This window comes from Zonotrichia albicollis, chromosome Z, assembly GCF_047830755.1.
Source record: "Zonotrichia albicollis isolate bZonAlb1 chromosome Z, bZonAlb1.hap1, whole genome shotgun sequence".
Taxonomy (NCBI): Eukaryota; Metazoa; Chordata; class Aves; order Passeriformes; family Passerellidae; genus Zonotrichia; species Zonotrichia albicollis.
The window spans coordinates 41,573,720-41,593,152 of record NC_133860.1 but is presented as its reverse complement, the minus strand read 5'-3'; the positions used below and the strand labels follow the sequence as shown (position 1 = coordinate 41,593,152).

Below are 19,433 nucleotides of genomic sequence, written 5' to 3'. Positions count from 1 at the left end.
TTTAAAAGAATCTACAGCATTTCTTTCGTGGGCAAATTTTGGGGTTGTTTTCAGGCAGTCATGTTAGAGGAACCATAAGCACCCATAATAAAGACTCAGGGTAGTAAAACTGCTCACACTATGTGTCATTTTGACCTGTTGTTTCTTACAAGGGAGAACACACACAAAACACTAAAATAGAATAGTCAGACATGACTGCCCCTTTCCAGACAATGTTAACAAGAATCCCTAGAAGAGTGGGACAAAAAAATAAAGCTTCTAAAAGTAAAACTGAACACTAATAATGTGCTATTTCTCTTAAAACATCGTGGATATATATAATGTTGTAAATTTTGTTTAATTCTTTGAATATTTAATAAAATAGTGAGTCTGATAACACCAAGTAGACTTCCAATGAACACTAGTTTTACCTTCCAGGAGCAAAAAATTACCTTCCCCTTCCCAAGAACTTACCATAACTGGAAACTCGCTGTCTGGGTAGAATCACAGAAGTCAATCCCCATTGTAGCAATAATGGATCCTCCAGGCTCAAGACACTCTGCATGAAGAGATTTTTAAGAGAGAAAGTACACATGCAAGGCAACAGAAGACATCAGATGCAATCCCCCAAACTTCACATAACTAAAACCCCCAAAATATTCTGTAAGAAAAAAATCCAACAGTTGTAGTTTTATTTCAAATAGGCATTGCCCAAATGTCACACTTGCATGTTTAAGCATCCTGGACTCCCCCTCTCACACTGTTAATGCACATGAAATGCTGCCACTTCAGTCCTAGAGCTCTATCAACAGAATAAGGCCTTGTATTAGAAAAGCAAAGAAAGGAACGTTATCTACAGAAAAGAAAAATATTGAAGTGACATCCTTGTAACTGTGCACAGATCCAGCACTGAGATTTCATTTTCAATAACACAGGTTTGCAGATTTAGTTAGTAAATTGCAAAATACAACAAATAAATCTACATTAATACACACAATAGAAAATAAGCTGAACTTAAAAAGTTCATAATTACTGTGGTTTACTTGTGCCTCAATATTCTACTTGCATTAGCTGGAAGGGAGAAGAAGGACTATGAACACTACATGGCAGATGACTTTGTGCTATACAAGCAGTGCAGACTGAGACACTCTTGGCAATGAAGATATCAAGAGACATACTCATTCTTAGATTCTTGGCTAAATCACCACACTATTTCCCTAATGTTGTAGAGATAAAGCTTTTAGTTAAAGGCTTGTAAGCTTCCTTGTAAGCTCTTTCGTACATAAGTAAAAAGAAGCATTGAAGCAGACTTTGCCTTCTCAAGATTACAACAAATAGCTGAAAGCACACTTAAAAGAGAGGAATTAAAATGAAAAATAATACGCAGGCAGCAAAATGTCTGATTTACAGATTATTCATAATGTACCTGATACTTTTCAGGAACTAAAAGCAGACAGCTGCTCCATCACAAAATGTAACAAAATTTAACTATTTGAAGATTAGGTTTGCAAAAATGCAGAAAAGATGGAGTTAATGCTCCTGGCTGAAGTCTAAACTAACACTAGGAATTGAGTAGGAAAAAAAGTATTCCAAGGAGTCTATTTAAAGCACTGAAAGTTTAAAGGTTCCAGCTCAAATTCAGAATTAACTCTATCAAAGTCTTTGAGCTTAATGTTTTCAAAGGGCGTTTCAAACACACTTAAGAACAAGAAAGTGTTGTGCACAGGGATTTGGGTGAAATAATTTGAACCATTTCTACTGGAAGAATCAGGACCATTGCCAACAGTACTTTCAGTGACTGAAGAAAAACTAGACTTATATTCCAGCAGGAATACCTGTCTATGCTGACACTTCTTCTGTTGGGTCTGCTAGGTAAGTGGTAGGATGTGTTTTCCAAACACTGGAAACACAAAATGTAGTAAGAACAGGGTGTATAGGCTTAGTTCTACACAAAATGATAAAGAATACAGAAAATTTGCATTCAAGCAAGAAAAATAACATTTTTGGAAGAACTACAGAGCTTATTTTCTGCAGAAGAAACCAACAGCTTTTCAGGACAAATACTGCAATGTCTTTCTTGGAGAAATAAATACTTTAGAGGGTAAGATTGCTTTGTGGAGGTCAAGGAACCTGAAGTGGATAATTGATTAATTCCACATTTTTCCCCCATGCTTTTATGTGAGACAAGTGAATGTTACTGTTAATTGCTAGGATTGTGGGTATAGTATCTCCTGTGGTTACTGTGGGAAACAGTAACAATGGGCTACTGTTAATTGCTATACTATTGTGGCTATAGTATCTCCTGATCTGATTTACAGTATTTCTAGATTTCTACTTGTAAGCCTTTGTCCTTTATTTATTTAAAATGTTTGCAGATAGGGATATAAAATAAAGCCCATGGGCAAAACTAACTTGACATTTCAATTTTGAGCTGGACTTATTTTGAGGAATAAGCAGCAAAATGTTCACTTAAAAAAACTCAAACTAACAGAATTCTAAAAGTAACTGCCTTGATCAAGTACACATCATTATCAAGATGCAAAAAGTTATTATTATTAATTTAAACTCTGATATAAACTATAGCACTGGACAACTGCTTTTGTAGCTATTTGGTGTAAATCTGCATAATCTTTTCTATGTTAAAAAAATAATTTCAATATTTAGAACCATTTAATACAAACATCTTAGCTACTTAAAAGCTAAAAGCTAAAAGCTTAAAAGCTTAAAGAATACTCTTTAGTTCACTGTTCTGCTTTAAGAACATGTTTCTGTATTCTTCTATTATGATACATATTCACATAATAGTGTAGCTCATTGAAGGAAAAGAATTTTTATTATGAAAGAGAGACACTTCTGATTATACCACAATGTCCTAAAATAAAGAATTGTTGAGCAAAGAAAGCAGATTGTGTATATAGGTATTACTCTTGAAAAATCTTGCTGTGCTCTGTGTTCTTTCTGAAGTTTTATACTCTTTTCCAGAGAAATTTAGCAAAAAACCATCCTGATTACAAAGTAGAAAGTAAAACAATTTAGATCAGGTCTGACTACACATTGCTTTCTATCTAATCTAAGCAGACACAATTTGTGGAACTATGGTAGACAAAAGCTAAACCAAAACATAGGCTTCCACTCTACTGTGATAAGCTCACAGGAAACGGCAATGCTCTGAGCCACCAATATATACAATACATTTAGAATCACTTAAAGATTACTAAGAAAATAATTGTGAATATAAAATCAAAACCTCCTTTTTAATGGAAGCCCATAATAGCCAGTCTAAAATAAGTAAGAGAATAAAAGTTTGTAGGGATGCAGAAAGGTTTGGTCCTAACAAGTTGATAGCTGATGAGTGTCTGTGTAGATATGTACACCTACCCTCCCCACCACACACACATATATGAGTATACATGTAACTATGCAAAACCACTTTCCTGTATTTGAAATTTTGCTGAAGATTAAGAACCTGAATTTTTAAAGATAGGATATGGTTACCTATTGGATTAAACTCATGCATTCTCATGCCTGGAGGTAATTTCTTCTCTCCAATGTGAATGTTCTCTATCTTCTGATCAGTTGTATTTATTACTGTCACTTGCACAGGTACCATATGATCACCCAAAATGCCTGGCTGTCTTGAGAAGTGATAATGGGCTGCTAATCCTTTCCCACTCATTCGATGAAGCAGTTCATGTGTTTTTGTTGACACAGAGACTTGCTTAGTGACCTGTTAAGTATACCACAATAGTTAGCAAATGCTGTAAATCAAGAACAGTAAAAATGACAATTGAATACTGCATTTTTCACTCAGTTAGAGCACCTGCTTTTAAGGTGGAATTTTAGTGAACCAGAAACCTGTGAAATACATAAACAAATTGCAGTAATAGACATTAGACACAGAGCCTCAAACCATTTCTGGTGCTGAAAATACCTTTGTTGTAGCTATCTCACTTTCCACTATAAATCTGTTTTCAATTTTTAGCTTTACAGTTAGCTATTAAATTATCACGTTTTTTAAGAGTTACAGTTAGTTATATTTTTTCCAGAAAAAAACATTCTGTGCATCAGAATTCAAGGGTATCCCCAAGCTCATTGTGTAAGGTGAAAGTAGTGAGAAATTGTCTTCTGTTTCTCTTGTTAAAACCACAAAAAATGTTGTCTAACAATTACATTGCTGAAACAGTAAAAACACAGTTATATAGAGCAGAAAGATGCTGACACTTTTTAAATAGTCTTGCTGCTAGAAGCAACAAGTAAAATCCTAAGGATGTTTCAGCGCAGTCTACCCTGCAGAAAAAGCATAAAGAAAAGACATTCAGTGTGCAAACAAAATCCCAGATACTTCTGACAAGGAAATAATGAGCTCAAAAGTAAGGAGTTCAGGAAATATGAAAACAAGTGAATTTGAATCCTTTACACAAGTTTTAAGGAAAGATCAGAGTTACTTCAAATGATATTTATAAAATAATGACCTGTGACATCACATGACCAGACTTACAACTAACACAAAATGACTGGAAAAGGTATAATTCATATGGACCTTCACAGTTACTGAAAACTCAAAAACATCTTTGAATAGAATTCCCAAATTTCCACAGATTAACAGTCATCTTAGTTTTCTAGAAATAACCGTCAAGGTCAAACTCTCAAAAAAATGCCTACGTTGTCAAGAAATAATAAAGGAAATACCTTGAATAATGAATACTTCATTGGTACACAGAAAGAGACAATAACAGTAAGAGGTTATTAGCAGTCAAATTAGTATGCTATTTAAACCATTACTCAAATAATGACAAAACTCAAGTTTTAAGATGGAATTTAAACCTTATTTTTAAGCACAGCCTCTGGCTTTTAATATTCAATTCAATTTGAGCAGGACAAGCATAATAGAAAAGTTATTTCATGAAATGGTTCTCCCACTTTACATTATCAAGTTTAAGATCTATGTTTAATTCATGTTAACAAAAGTATTTTGCAGTACACTAGCCTCTTTGTGTTTACTTAGGGCTGGCTTTATTAATGATATTTATTAATAGGAATGAAAACTTAAAAAGTAGTCAGAAGTCAGTCAAGTACATATACAGAAATATAGAGCCATTGAGGTTGGAAAAGATATCTAAGTTCTGTGTCCAACTGCTTATCCTGCCCTACCATCTTCAGTAAACCATGTTCCTAGTTGTCACATTCACATGCTTTCTGAAGACTCCCAAGATTAGTGATTCCACCACTTCCCTGGCCAGTTCATTCCAATGCCTGATAATTTTTTCAGTGAAGAAATTTTTTCCTAATATCCAACCTAAACCTCCCCTGGCAAAACAGGAGGCTATTTCCTCTTGTTCTATCATTTAGCTGGGAGAAGAGGCCAACCCCCACCTGGCTACACCCTCCTTTCAAACAGCTGTAGAGTGACAAGGTCCCTCCCGAGCTTCCTTTTCTCTAGGATAAAAACCCCCAGCTCCCTCAGCTGTTCCTCACTAGACTTGTGCTCCAGACCCTTCCCCAGCTCTGCTGTTTTTCTGTGGACTTGCTCCAGCACCAGAATGATCTTCTTATAGTGAGTAGCCCAGAACTGGACACAACACCGGAGGTGTGGCCTCACCAGTGCTGAGTACACAGGGCCTATCCCTGCCCTGCTCCTGCTGGCCACAGCATTGCTGATCCAGGCCAGGATGCCATTGGCCTTCTTGGCCCCCTGGGCACAGCCTGGCTCATGTTCAGCTGCTGCCACCAGCACCCCCAGCTCCTTTCCAGCCACTCTGCCCGAGCCTGGGGAGCTGCCTGGGGTTGGTGTGACCCAAGGGCAGGACCCAGCACCGGGCCTTGTTGAACCTCTCACTAGTGGCCTCAGCCTTTTGGACCTTTGCCTTTTACCAACCTGTGCTGGCTAGGCCAGACCCCCTGGTTGTCCTACCTGTGCTGCATAATGGCACCCAGGATGAGCTGCCCTAAAATGCATACACATAGAGAAAAAACTGTCACTATAGTTAAATTGTAACACTGATTCAAGTTTTACTGAATCCCTTCTGTAATTTTTAGAGATTTTAATCTATGCCTATGCCCCCTTCATTATTGCATTATTTCTTCTTTCAGTAATAAAAAGCTTGTGAGCCCATTCACTTTTATTTTCAACATCATACTATACGTAGCAGCAAAACCACACAGGACCCTCAGAATAATGACATTATGTTTAAGTCATCTTTCTTTGTACAGAACATTAATTTTCACTTGCATTTAATGCGGCAGTGCTAAAAATAAATAAAACATACATATGTTGAACAAAGCAATTTAATTCTGGAAAACTGGAGTTTTCAAAACCTCTACTTGCTAGTAAGGATTTTGAGCTGAAAAAGGCTGATGTAACTGTAATGTGATGTATTTAACAGCTGCATCAGTCTGGTAAACAGAGTTTTGTTTTAATTCTAAAATTTTTAAAGTAGTTGAGATAAAACCCATGGAGCAGGTACTAGCAATCACTCTAGGGTTAAAATAAAACCACACAGAGTTAACAGAACAAGAAGCATCTACTAACCAGGAGATAATCTCCTACAAATCTTACACAGCATATGTTTAAATAATAGAAGTCGTTTGTGTACCTTTGGATGGTTTATGAAAATAACCAATCAATTCTGCAGACACAACATTATTTCTAAAGGAAATCTATGTGACTCATGATGCCTGCAGATACACAGAGACAAACCACACATATTTTATCAGTTTATTACAGTAAGCAAATAAGCGTGGAATGAGAGTGCACATAACTGTCTACTTAACGCTTACTGAAACATTTATAAGAGCTGTTATCTCCCTAATAACAGACAGACAGTGTGCAATTTTAGAGAGGAGAAAAGCTTCATATTTTTTAACACTTCACTAAAAAGTAACTGAAGAGTGTAAAATGAAAAATACTCTGTGCAGTTAGCTGGTAATGGACCATATTATCAACTCAAGTTAGATTTATAGGATACAAACTAGTCACTAATAGTTATTTTATGACAGATTGTGTCTGCTTTTTTGGGTTTAGATTATTAAGATTAAACTTGCAAAACTTTTTTTATACAGCTGTTTAGAAAGACAGTGAAAAAAATTAAAATACAGGCTCCCCTCCCACCCCATTTTGACTGAAAGCAACCACACGTAGGGACTCCACACTGATACTGTATGGTAATACTTTCTTGGTACCAGTTGGACTAGCCAAAAGGCTGACTGCACACGCTGAAAAATAATTCATCACCCTAAAGGAAGTATTTTTAAACTAACTCTTGTATAAGATCAAGAGCAACATCAGGGTTCTGCACCCCCCCCCAAATCATGGAGAAAAAAAGGGAAAAGTATAAGATCACTGACAGTAGTAGTTGTGGCTTTCTCTATTGCAACTCAGCTAACTAGTTACAAACCACTGAATCCTCCCAATATGAACATGTTTCTTTTTGCCAGCTCAGTAAGTTCTTATTAATTAAGCTTACATTGATGCAAAAAACTATTTTCCCTAATTATTTAAAATAAAAATCACGACATGGTTTATTAAACCTACTACAGAATAGAGAGGTGGTCATATATTCCTCTCTGCAGTATCATAGCGTCACAAAGAATCAGAATGGCTTGGTCTGGGAGAGATCTTAAAGAAGCATGGTTACTATTAATACTATTATTACTACAGACACAAAATTCTGTTTGTTTTCTTTTGTACTTGTTCTTTAGTATAAAAAAACCTGCAATAATGAACACAGACTTATTTTGATCATAGCTCATAAATGTATATATGTTTGGATAAAATATGTATTATTGAGAAAATAAATTTGCTTCTAAGGATGAGGGAAATTATAATTCGATTCCTCTAATTTACATTCTGTTAAAGCAGTGGACTACAACATTTAATCTAAGTAATCCTCCTACTGGCGATATCCATGACATAATCCAAGAATTACCTACTCAGCTGTGAGAGCTATAACCTCTCTCACACTCACAGTGAGGCTATGCTCCAGTAACTCTGCAACAGCCAAGAGGAGAAGGGCTATCACACAGTCCAGCCACATTTACATGATCTTTCAACTGAAGCCATGACAGCAACTTAACTATAATTTTTTACTATTAGGAGAAAGGTGGAAAAACAGATAAACAAAAGTCAGCTAGTGGCAGGCAATGTCTTCCTTATACAGCTCTTAAAAAACCCAAATATTAATTCATAAAAAGATAAAATAAAGTGCAAACAAAGAATGTCAGCTTCCTAGTTTGTATTATTTCAAGAGGCTCTTGGAAATCCCAACATTACAGCATACCTAAGTCACAATAATATGGATTGCCAAAGTGATGACAGAATCTCCTGACAGGCAGCAAGGAAACCAAACAAGAAATCAAGCTAGCTCCTATTTGTACAATCTAAGAAAAGCACTGGATACTGTCATTTAATTTGGGCTAATTTATCTAGGCATACACTCAAGGACATATGCTGAATTTTGAAAAACACTTTCCACCAAAGGTGCCTCTAACTGCTCTACATCTACCAAATATCTTCTAAAAGCATACATCCTAACTCCCTTCTTTTTGTGTTGTCATCAACTTTTAGGCTTCACACTTCCTGTAATTATTAACATGTCAATGAGGCTAATTGAAAGTTACCATATTAATGATTGTATCTTTAAACTGTTACTGGACTCAAACAATTTCAGACATTATAAAATGAGTCCCCAAAATTGTTACTTGATTTTGATATTGATAGATTAATACTTCAGATTAATACTTTTGTCTCCAAAACCTTGCAAGAAAAATAAAAATTAAAAGAAATAAAAGCCAAAACTGCTCAAATAGCTACCACTGATTTTTAAATCATCCAGAGATGGATCTCAAACAAAAGACCACTTTTATTATGCTGCTCACAGTCTGCTTCTGTAATGCTGCCAAAATTAATTGTTTCTCTGCCCCTTTTTTTTTTTAACTGTAATATTTGTATGGCTTCAAATCATCCTTCCAAGAAGAACCTCAAGGTAATCATAGAACGGCTTGGATTGGAAGGAATCATAAAGATCATCAAGTTCCAATGTGCCTGCCATGGGCAGGCACACCTTTCACTAGGTCAGGTTGCTGAGAGCTCCTGCCTGGCCTTGAACACTTCTGGGAATGGGGTAGTCATAACTTGACTGGACAACCTGTTCCAGTGCCTCACCACCTTCACTACCTTCACAATATCTAATTTAATCCTGCCTTCTTTCAGTTTGAATCCCCTTGTCCTGTCACTGTATGCTCTTGTAAAAAGTCCCTCTTCACCTTTCTTGTACACTCCCTTCAGGTACCAGAAGGCTGCAATTAAGTCACTCCAAAGCTTTCTCTTTTCCAGCCTTTCCTCACAGGAGAGGTGCTCCATCCCTCTGATCTCTCTGTGGCCTCCTCTGGACTCCCTCCAGCAGATCCCTGTCCCTCCTGTGCTGTGCCCCCAGAGCTGATGCAGCCCTGTAGGTGGGCTCTCAGCAGAGCAGAGCAGAGGGGCAGAATCCCCTCCCTGCCCTGCTGCCCACCCTGCTCTGGATGCAGCCCAGGACACGTGTGGCTCTCTGGGCTGGCAGTGCCCATGGCTGGGGCATGTCCAGCCTCTCAGCCACCAGCACCCCCAATTCCTTCTGGGCAGGGCTGCTGGGATCTGTTCATGCCCAGCCTGTGCTGGTACTAGGGCTGCTCTGACCCACGGGCACCACCTTGCATTTTGCATTGGTAAACTGCATGAAATAGCCATAAGCCTCTTATGAGAGAACTTGTCCATGTGCCTCTGGATGGTATCCTGTCCTTCAGGTCAGGCAACTGTACCACTTCATGTGTGTCATCTGCAAATGTGCTGAGGGGGCACTTGATCCCTTTGTCTATGTCATTAATGAAGATACTAAATAACACTGGTCCCTGAGTGACACCACTTTAACACTGATGTCCATCAGTACTCTGAGATGCTGACCACCACTCTCTGGAATGCGGCCATCCAAACGCTTTCTTATCCAACTAACAGTCAACCCATCAAATACATCTCTCCAATTAGACAGAGGGGGAGGCAAAATAGGGAGAGCATGAGGGCAGAATGAAGGCAGCCCAAAACCACAGGGAAATCCCACTTGTCCCATTATCCCTCTTCATGATTGGATGCCATCTGATCCCCACATCCTACTTCATTGCAATCTAAACAGTTATGATGGTACTTCTACTACCCTAGTGTCCTCCCCTTTTCCCAGCTACTATCACTTGTAATGGACCATGTCAAGGGCTTTACTGAAGTCCAGAAAAATGCTATCTGTAATCCTTCCCTTACCCACTGATGCAGTCAACCCATCATGGAAAGCCACTGCTTGGTCAGACAGGACCTGCCCTTCCTGTAGCCATGCAACTACATCAGCCAATTCCCTCAGGACTCTGGGATGCATCTCCTTGGTTACATTCCGGTTCCTCAGGTGGTCACAAACCTCACCGTCTCTTCCAGTGGGAAGGACCTGGCTCTCCCAGTCCTCATCCTCTTATCCATCCAGTCAAGAGGTGTGGGAAGAGTTTCCCACTGAAAACCAAGGCAACAGCTGGTAAGTACTTCAGCCTTCTCTATTTCTGTTGTTACCAGTTCTCCAGTTTTTCAGGGCTGTTTATTAGTGAGGGTAACTCTTCTTTGACCTTCTTTTTCCGGTTACTGTACCTGTAGAAGCCCTTCCCATTATTCTTTGTGTCCCTTGCCAGGTTCAGTTCCACTTTTGTTGCCTTGGCCTTTCTCATGGCCTCCCTACACAGCTGTGCTTCATCTTTAAACTCTTCCTAGGTCACCTGTCCTGGTTTGTTTCCCTTAACTTTGACCAGCAAATTCCTACTGAGCCATGCCGGTCTCTTGCCCCCCTTGGCTGATTTCTTGCTCCTGAGGATTGCCAGCTCTCATGCTGTGTGCAAGCATTCCTTAAAGATCTGCCAGCTCTTTTCTACTCCCTTGTTTCTAAGGGCAGTCTGTCAGGGGATCCCACAGACTTGGTTCCCAAAGGACTGGAAGTCTGCTTTCCTTAAGTTCAAGAGCTGAACTTTTACTCCTTAGCCAAGCCCTATCCTTCAGGGCTGCCCACTCCACCAGCGCGTGATCCCTGCTGCCCAGGCTGCCTCCAGTCCTGGTGTCCAGTTAGCTCACTTGCACTGGTGACCAACAGATCCCGTACCACATTCCCTCTGGCTGTCACCTGCCCCAGGAAGGTGTCCTCCACGCATTCCAGGAGTCTCCTGGATTGCCACAGCCCTCCAAGCTACTTTCCCAACAGCTGCTGGGGTGGCTGAGTTCCCCTGCAGGCCACCACCCTCGGGCACAAGGCCTCCTGTGCTGGAGCAGGAAGGTTTGGTCCATGGGTTCCCCTTGGTCAGGTGGCTGTAGCAGAGCCCGGCCAAAGGCTCCCTTTGCTGCCTCAGTCTCTGACTCCTACCCACAGCTTTCTACCTGCTCACAGATATAAGTTGTGAATCCAGAGATGATCAAAATCTTCCGTAGTACTAAATTATCTATTTTCTAATACTTTTATATCCCTCACATTTTTTCATATGATTTTCTTAAAATAGAATCAACTAGACACAATTGCAGTTACTCTATATCAATAGAAACTATTGCTCTTTGAGCATAAATATGACTATATGATATAAAGGAACAAGAATTGGGCCTTAACCTGGAGTTCATGAACAGCAGAAAAATCTTAGTAGTTCCATACCAGACTAGTCAGGAACTTCCAAAACAGAGTGTGCACCTGTTCTGTGTAACTGGGGGGGGGGGCAGTGAGACAGCTTGCATTTTGCATAAATAATGGAGCCCAAAGCTTTGTATTACAATAACATCTGGTTTTATGTGAGATTTGGCATCTTTGCCTTTTTCTTCTGCTGAGCACAATGAATCACATGAATAATCAAATGAAAATATTAGTAAAAATTTTTTTAAATGCCACATATGACAAAACTCCATTAGCAACAAAATAAGAATATTCTCATGATTAAGTCTAAGTTATTAAACAAGGATGAAAGGAAGGGCTACAGTCAGTCACATAATTATGGGACACAAACCTTGGTATAAATTCAGAAGTACACATTCTCCTCCAGAAGGTCTGTTGGGACCATTAGTGGACTCTAAAAAGGGCTTAAAAAGACACCAAGGAAATTTTTTTTGTAGGAACACTAATAGAAAATTCCTACACTTCAACTGGTGAAATTCATATCTATGTATGGAAGATCTCAAGATTTTCTGTCCTTTTGTCCTATGTATGATTCTGTGAGGTGAAAACCACATGGTCTGGTGGCTGATGCATATGTGAGACTTTCATCAAGCAGCACGAAACACTTTGTCATTAGGTGTTTCAAATAAAAGGGATTCTCCCAATACAAAACCAAGTAATTTACTTCAATTCAGTGATTCCATTTTTCCACTGACCACTAAATAGTGAAGTCTGAGAACCGCACTTGGAGGTATGGTTTAGTGGTGGCCTCAGCAGTGTTAGGTTTGCAGTTGGACTCAATGGTCTTTTTCAACCTCAATGATTCTTTGATTCTATGATTACCTGAAGCACTTCAGGAGTTAGAAGAACAGAGTAAGGTGTCAGCCTCACCTTGCATCCTAATTATGAATTTGAAATAGTGGACATTGCTGAGAAGGATTAATATGGATTTTGGCATTGAGTTTAAATGACTTCAAAGAAGTTCCTACAAGTGGTTTCTACTACAGTATTTTGATTTTTGGCAAACAGCCAGTACTCCAGAGACCTCTAAAGTGAAAACACACTGTACCCTACTGGCCATAATGTATAATCTTACAGTTAGATTTATACAATAACAACTCCTGCATATTGGTTCCTTTCAATAGAAGCATTTAGCTCAAATTTTTCCCCAGAAAAGGACATCATCTGTTGAGATAAGTGTATAATTTAATTGAAACACATATTACACTTGTGGGTAATAACACAGTATTACCCAGAAGCCAAAGTGAATTCTACCTTTAATTCATTATATTAAAAATCTAATACAGGTATTTATGAATGCCAGAATATAAATTACATCTTTTCCACCTTCATACAACTATATTTGAATCTCATTTACTACACTGTTGTTGAAGAATGCAACATGCTATTCTGGCTTCTATCAGGATGATCCTAATGCACAGTAGACTACTCACAAGGACAAAAACCTGAAATATGCACTGAACTCACTGCATGTAGACATCTGCATCAGCACTTCTTCAGTGCAGGAGTAAAATCTCTGTGTGTACCACACTACATCTCTTATACTTGATATTGATGTGCCAATTTTCTCCAAGTTTTATTTAATTATACACATAATATTTTAACCTAAACAAATCCATAGTCCTTAGACTGCAAAAAATTATAGCTGACCTGAGGCCATGACAACATTGTTTTTCTGTGTTTTGCTTTCCTTAAGCTTTGTTTTCCATCCTTAAAAAGCAAGAAAAAAAATCCTGCACTAGTTAGTAGTCTGTTAAGCAACAAAGAGGTTTATTTATAACAAATTACCTTCAGTTTATTTGTTTAAATTTAAAAGCACTATTGTTTTGACTCAGGAACAAAATTTGTGGTGTCAAAAGACATATTCACCCTTCACAATGACATTTCTTTTCACACTTGTAAGAAGAAACACCACTCAATCCCACCCACACTGCTCACAACAATGCAAGCAACACCAAGCACAGCATGCTGCCATCAAAAGCCTCACCCATGGATGTCTCTAATGAAGGCTTCACTGTACACACACAGACACTGAATGTAGGCAGTAGCTGTAGCCATGGTTAAGGCCTTTAACTATGTGGATGACTGACAGCAAATTAGGTAGGTAACTTTTTCTCATCTACTTTTGCAATTATCTTGGTACTACTAATGTAGAGTATTACTGTTACTATTGTCCAAGACTGCCACAGATTGTTAGCTCACTGAGCATAAATGCAGCAGCAGGAAGACTGTGACAATGACCATTATTAAAACTTAGTCCATTTTAAAGCATCTTTTAGTACACAAATGTATTTCATAGTAGCTCAAATTTATGATTCATGTAGCAAGCATACATTCTAATGGTGCTGCTGTTACACTGAAGGTCCTTCAGTGTAAACACTAGAATCATTTTTATACATTTTTTTCTTGAAACATTCCAATGCAGTAATAGTAAAGTTTTACACAATCCACCTTTTGCAGTCATGAACTCCTAAACTGCACTACGCAACTGAAAGATGTATTTTAGAATTATTACAAATGTACATTTCCCCAATTCTTCTGCCATTTTCAAATCAAGAATATAGATGACAGAGACTAGAAACAACAAGCAACACTTGCAACCATATAAAGATGGAAATATTTCTTAACCCAAGTGAACAGAAGTTAAAAACGAAAATTTTAACGAACTTCACAGAAATCAATATGAATTATGAAGATTCTAGAACTACCTTTTTTAATCTTAATATGTCAAGGCCCTGTTCATCAAGCCATTAGGAGAAAAGCATGTAAAAATAAGGTGAAAATCTGGACCAAAACAAGCTTTTAAAACCCATCTCTGTGATATATAGTGTTTAATCATAGCACTGTTCAACAGTCTTTTAGAGTGTTCTGTCTCTCCAATATCCTCTACAGTCTGTGGCATAGAAGGGCAGGAAACACTTCTAAATTATTGTGATTTGAGAACACAATGGCACTTGGTGTACCAACCTTTTACAAACAACCTTAACACTTGTTTGGAGGTGGGTAATGGAGAGTATCCCCTTCCTGCAACTGTTAGCAAGAACTTCTAAAGCAAGAACTTCTTATTAAAATGCATCTGCATTTACATAATTTAAAACATTCCAAGTCACCCCATTTTAACAACTGCAATGTCCTTGCATTTCACTTTGTACTGCTAGCCTACAACTCACGTGGCAATACACTACTAGTGCACAATAGGGAAGGTATGGCCTATTAGCAGTAATATCTCTCCACTTGCTGAATTAGTCCCATGCTTAGCTTTTACTTTCAATGATTAAATACTTATTTTCTCAAAAAAGTTTTATTCTTAACATTTTTGGACAAAAATCTCAGTATTATAATTTGAATACAAGGTGTTTCATGCCATGTCCTGGTGATTCCTCAAGTAAAAGTGCAGATGCTGTTGGTTGATGCATATGCATCAACCAAAACCTGGTTATTTATTTTTTCAAGTATGCCAAGCTAAAAAAGAAAAATCAAAATTTCAGCGACGAAGATGGTTTCTTAGTTAAAAAGCATTTATTTCTATTTCCATCTATATTTAACTAGTAGAATTTAATTTCAAGGCTTATAGACTCTCTGGATAGTTGGATATATGTGGAACTGGAATGAAACAACTTAAAATTACAAAGGACCCCTACGGCTTTTGGAGTCATCCCTCTGTACAAAAATCCAAAACCATAATCAGTCATTTAAAAAACCCACAAACAATTCACAGCCGTAACTGAAGGAAGAAGGCTTCTAAAGAATTTTTGCCATAATAGCAGGAGTCTTTGAATGCAGAGACTATGAGAAGTTGTATTTTGAATAATTTCTACCTAAAGCTCAAAATTTTCCCTCCTATTCTGATGTACAGTCCTCAAAATACTCATCATAACCTCACAATGTTGTGATGGAATGTAAGAAACCTTAATACTGGAAAACTCAGTTTTCTATGTTTATCAATTTTATGTATGATATGGGGAAAAATTTGAAATATTTTAACTTGCTGAACTGATAGTTACATAGATAGTTTAAAAAAATAATTCTTTCTCCACACCTCAAAAAAGTAATGTATTAGGCATACAGCTGTAATGAAGCTGAATTGACTATTAACTATATTTAATGTGTGTTACATAAACATACTGACAGCATTCTAGGTGACATATAAATTTACATTCTACTTCTATTATAATCCCAGTTTTGCAGTTAAACAAACTTTGTCATTGGATCATCATTTACTGCAACCCTCTGAAAATAAAGTGAACACTGATTAACACGCTTTCTGGTACATGCTGTGTCTCTGTCACTAAACAATGTCTTATTTTAAATTCTGGTTCAGAATCACTGCTTTGACAACTACTGTCACTGTTCAAGGTCTGCATGAAGCTTCAAACTGCATATTATCACCCATTGACAAACTCGACATTTTATGAAGAGCCCCTTCTCACTCTGACTTATCCTCCTTATCCTGTGTAAATAAGTAACGATTCATTTTATAACCTTGACTTTAAAGTCCAGCCCTTCCACCCTCTTTTTTCTTCTTCCTAAACAAGTGACAAAGAACAAGGAAGCTGATTGAAGGGGTCCATTATGTATCAACTTAAAGAAAGGCAAAGTGATTGATGAAACTAGCAGTCACCTTCACTGCTAGCTACAGCACCTGTATCCTTTTTGTCAAATGACCTGAAAATCCTGCTGACAGTTTAACATTCACCACAAGGATACACTCTCTAGTACTGTAGTTTTGAATATTTTTATTTGCTCAGAAATTTGTGGGAACATTCTTTAAGATGGAACTACACATTTAAAATCAGTAGCAATTTGTATTTTCTTCAAACAGATCTTGTATCTTCTTAACACTTATCTCGCAAAACTATTAAATAATACTTGCCAGTAAACTGGCAAACCACAGCTCCTCTGCAATTGTCATATATTTAAATTGTTCACATTATAATCACTTTTACAGTAAGATTTGCCAATAAGAGAATCTTACTTAATTTCCTATCACAGAAGAAAATAAATTTCCAGGTGTCAGACTAAGTTTTAGAGCTTTTCAGTAACCGTCATTTAAAACCAATACCAAACAAACAAAACCCTCCCTCACACACCACTTCTTTTTTAATTATTAATTTCAGTTTTAAACAATATTTGGCTACTTGAATGCAATTCTGGGTTAGCAGATCAAGTAAAATCTCCTTTTAGTCTCAAAAAGAAGATTAAAATTGCCAGACTCAAACCATTCATACAGTACTGGAAATGGTCTTCTGCTCTCTGAATGAAATAAAATTTTCACTGGGGAAGTGACAACTGAGAGGCAGGAATACCTCAAAAAAATAACAACGTTGCACCCCCACTCCAGCTTTACTCTGTGTGGGACAGAGCACCATTTCCTTTGGGCATTTATTACCTGTTAAAAACCAATCTTTTGGTGAGTGGCAGTTCAGGGTTTTTGAGAGCAAGCTGCAATATTTCTTCGGGTCTGCAGAGTCATAATTAAAGCTGAACTGAGTGGAATTGGAGAGGGAAGGTCAGCGAGGTGCCGTATGAGAGATGAGGCTGGGCTGATGGGCACCAAATGAACAAATTATGATGGGCCCCACTCAATGTGATGAGGTCAAATGCTTGTTTCTACCCACTGACAGTTCAATTTCCCTGAAATGTCTCTCGGTTCTCTATGAGCTAATTATGAATGAAAAGTTATCAACTGCCCTCACCAAAAAGAGCTTTCTTGGAGCTTTTAATGTCAAAATATTGTTGGAAACACATGCTGGCCAGCTTTTTAGCCAAACAATACCTAGAATAAAGTAAATACCATTGTTATACAATATACTCTCACCCTACAGCATAGATAAAACATTCAACTACTGTTAAATACATAAGTAAAGTTTTATAAAGTAAGCCTGCATTAATATTAGTGTTTGTGTGCTTATAGTTTTCTATAACATAAATATAACTTTCAAATATTTTCATCTTAGTACTGATTTCCAAGAAAATACTGCTGGATTTTTAGGTCTAAAGTAACAATGTCTAGGTATATTTCATCATATTTCAGCATAACTCTAAGGTGACTGATAAAAATACATAGTTTTTTCAAGAAACTTTAGTTTTCAAAGTGTTCTGACTGCTTTTTTAAATATTATCTTTTGAATATTCAAGAACATATGGTAGCATAAAAATTTTAAATAAACCGTAGACATAGAAATTCTCAAATACCTATAGAAAAGGTAGATCTACGAACTAAAGGGAAAATGGAAGTGAAGGGACTTTAAAACAGCAATTCAGAACAGGAGTGTCTGAGAAATTTCACACTACTTATTTCCATAGAGAAATAATTTTGATAATTTATTTGGGCACAATTATTCTGTTTATAACTGCTTTGAATTTAAGAAATGAGAGAGTAGTTTAATGTTTTGATTCGGAAAGCTACTTTGTTTTTCCTTTATTACAAAGCTGTTTTTATTTTATATATTTACTTACAAGTCAGGAATTTTAAAGCAAATTCCTAGAAGTGACAGAACTTTACTTTGCAAAGTATTTTATATGCATATACTTGGCACTGCGCAAGATGGGACTGTCTAAAACCATGAATTATACCAACTTCTAAATTCTACCAATTAATGCAATGAAAGCATACACATAATTACAGCAGGATGTTAAAGTCAGAGGGCATCTGATATATATTGATTTATAAACTAGAATTATTTGTCAGATGTTTAGAATTTCTCATAAATTCTCGTAGGAATAATGTAAACAGGAACTTTTCAGTAAGTGTTTTGTAAAATTCAATATATTTTTAAGGTTATTTAAAGAAAGTGTCTAAAATAAGCAACTGCAAAAGAATAAGAGAAATAAATCTAATGTCAATGTTCAAAGCAGTCATCTATGTGTTCAGCACATACAGCTGCAATATAAATGTAAGTCTGAAGGTTTTCAGTAGAGCACAGTATTAAATTTATCAGTATAACAGTTGCTGTCACTGTGGTTGGCATACTGTCTTATTAGACACACTGTTGATCAACTGTTATTACAACGACAACAACAAAAACTATGCTGCACAGAGACTTCATGTTAAAGTACCACAATTAAGAACAGAGAAATGCAGTTCATTTATTACAGAACCTTTTCAGGAAGTTGGTTTTTACTAATTCTTATTGTAATTGCATTGTTCTAATCCTGTATTATAAAGGCAGCTGCTTGCCTATCATTTGTACTTTCCTCGTTAATCCTGACTCAGTGAATTAACCTTTAATTACAGCCGTTAAAATTGAAATGAGCCTCTTGTCTGGCTGGGGCTGCCCCCTTCCAGTGCATGAGACTGATGAAAATTTTTAGGGTCAATGAATATGTCCCATGTCATGTCTGATAGATGCTAAAGATGTGAGGAGGTAAATGTTACCTTAGAAAGATGTGGTTGAAATTTTTAAGAGCTACGTTTATTGACAAAATAACAGAAAAATACAGCTTAGGTTACCTCTCTCTTCTGTCTGAGTTACAGAGCATAAAACACATACAGACACACTGTTTTACGCACATTACCACAATACACATTTAAAGAATAACTTATGGAATCATCATCATGCATCACACATGCTTGTTTTTAAACACATGGCACCAACCCTGTTTACAGCAGCTCTATTTTAAGGAGTGCAATAAATGTATTCTTCATGTTGGAAAGAAAAAGAAGCATTATTTTAAACTCTGCCATAAACCTACGCATCTAATTATATTAAAAATATATTTTCAAAAGTTGGATTAGTTTAA

The 19,433-nt window shown here is 37.1% G+C and overlaps 1 protein-coding gene across 6 annotated transcripts in view; it reads right to left on the bottom strand.

Annotated features, from left to right (window-relative positions):
- The window catches only part of AP3B1 (adaptor related protein complex 3 subunit beta 1), a 153,891-nt gene that overhangs the window by 27,211 nt on the left and 107,247 nt on the right, over positions 1-19,433 (bottom strand). For all 6 annotated transcript variants that reach the window (XR_012577999.1, XM_074532249.1, XM_014267994.3 and 3 more), the window contains exons 23-24: positions 3,475-3,706; positions 454-538 (exon numbers count right to left, since the gene is read on the bottom strand). Coding sequence is in view for 5 of the 6 variants with exons in the window: in XM_074532249.1 (XP_074388350.1) it covers positions 454-538; positions 3,475-3,706 (317 nt within the window). In the remaining variant the exon portion in view is untranslated. The remainder of the gene's footprint in view (positions 1-453; positions 539-3,474; positions 3,707-19,433) is intronic.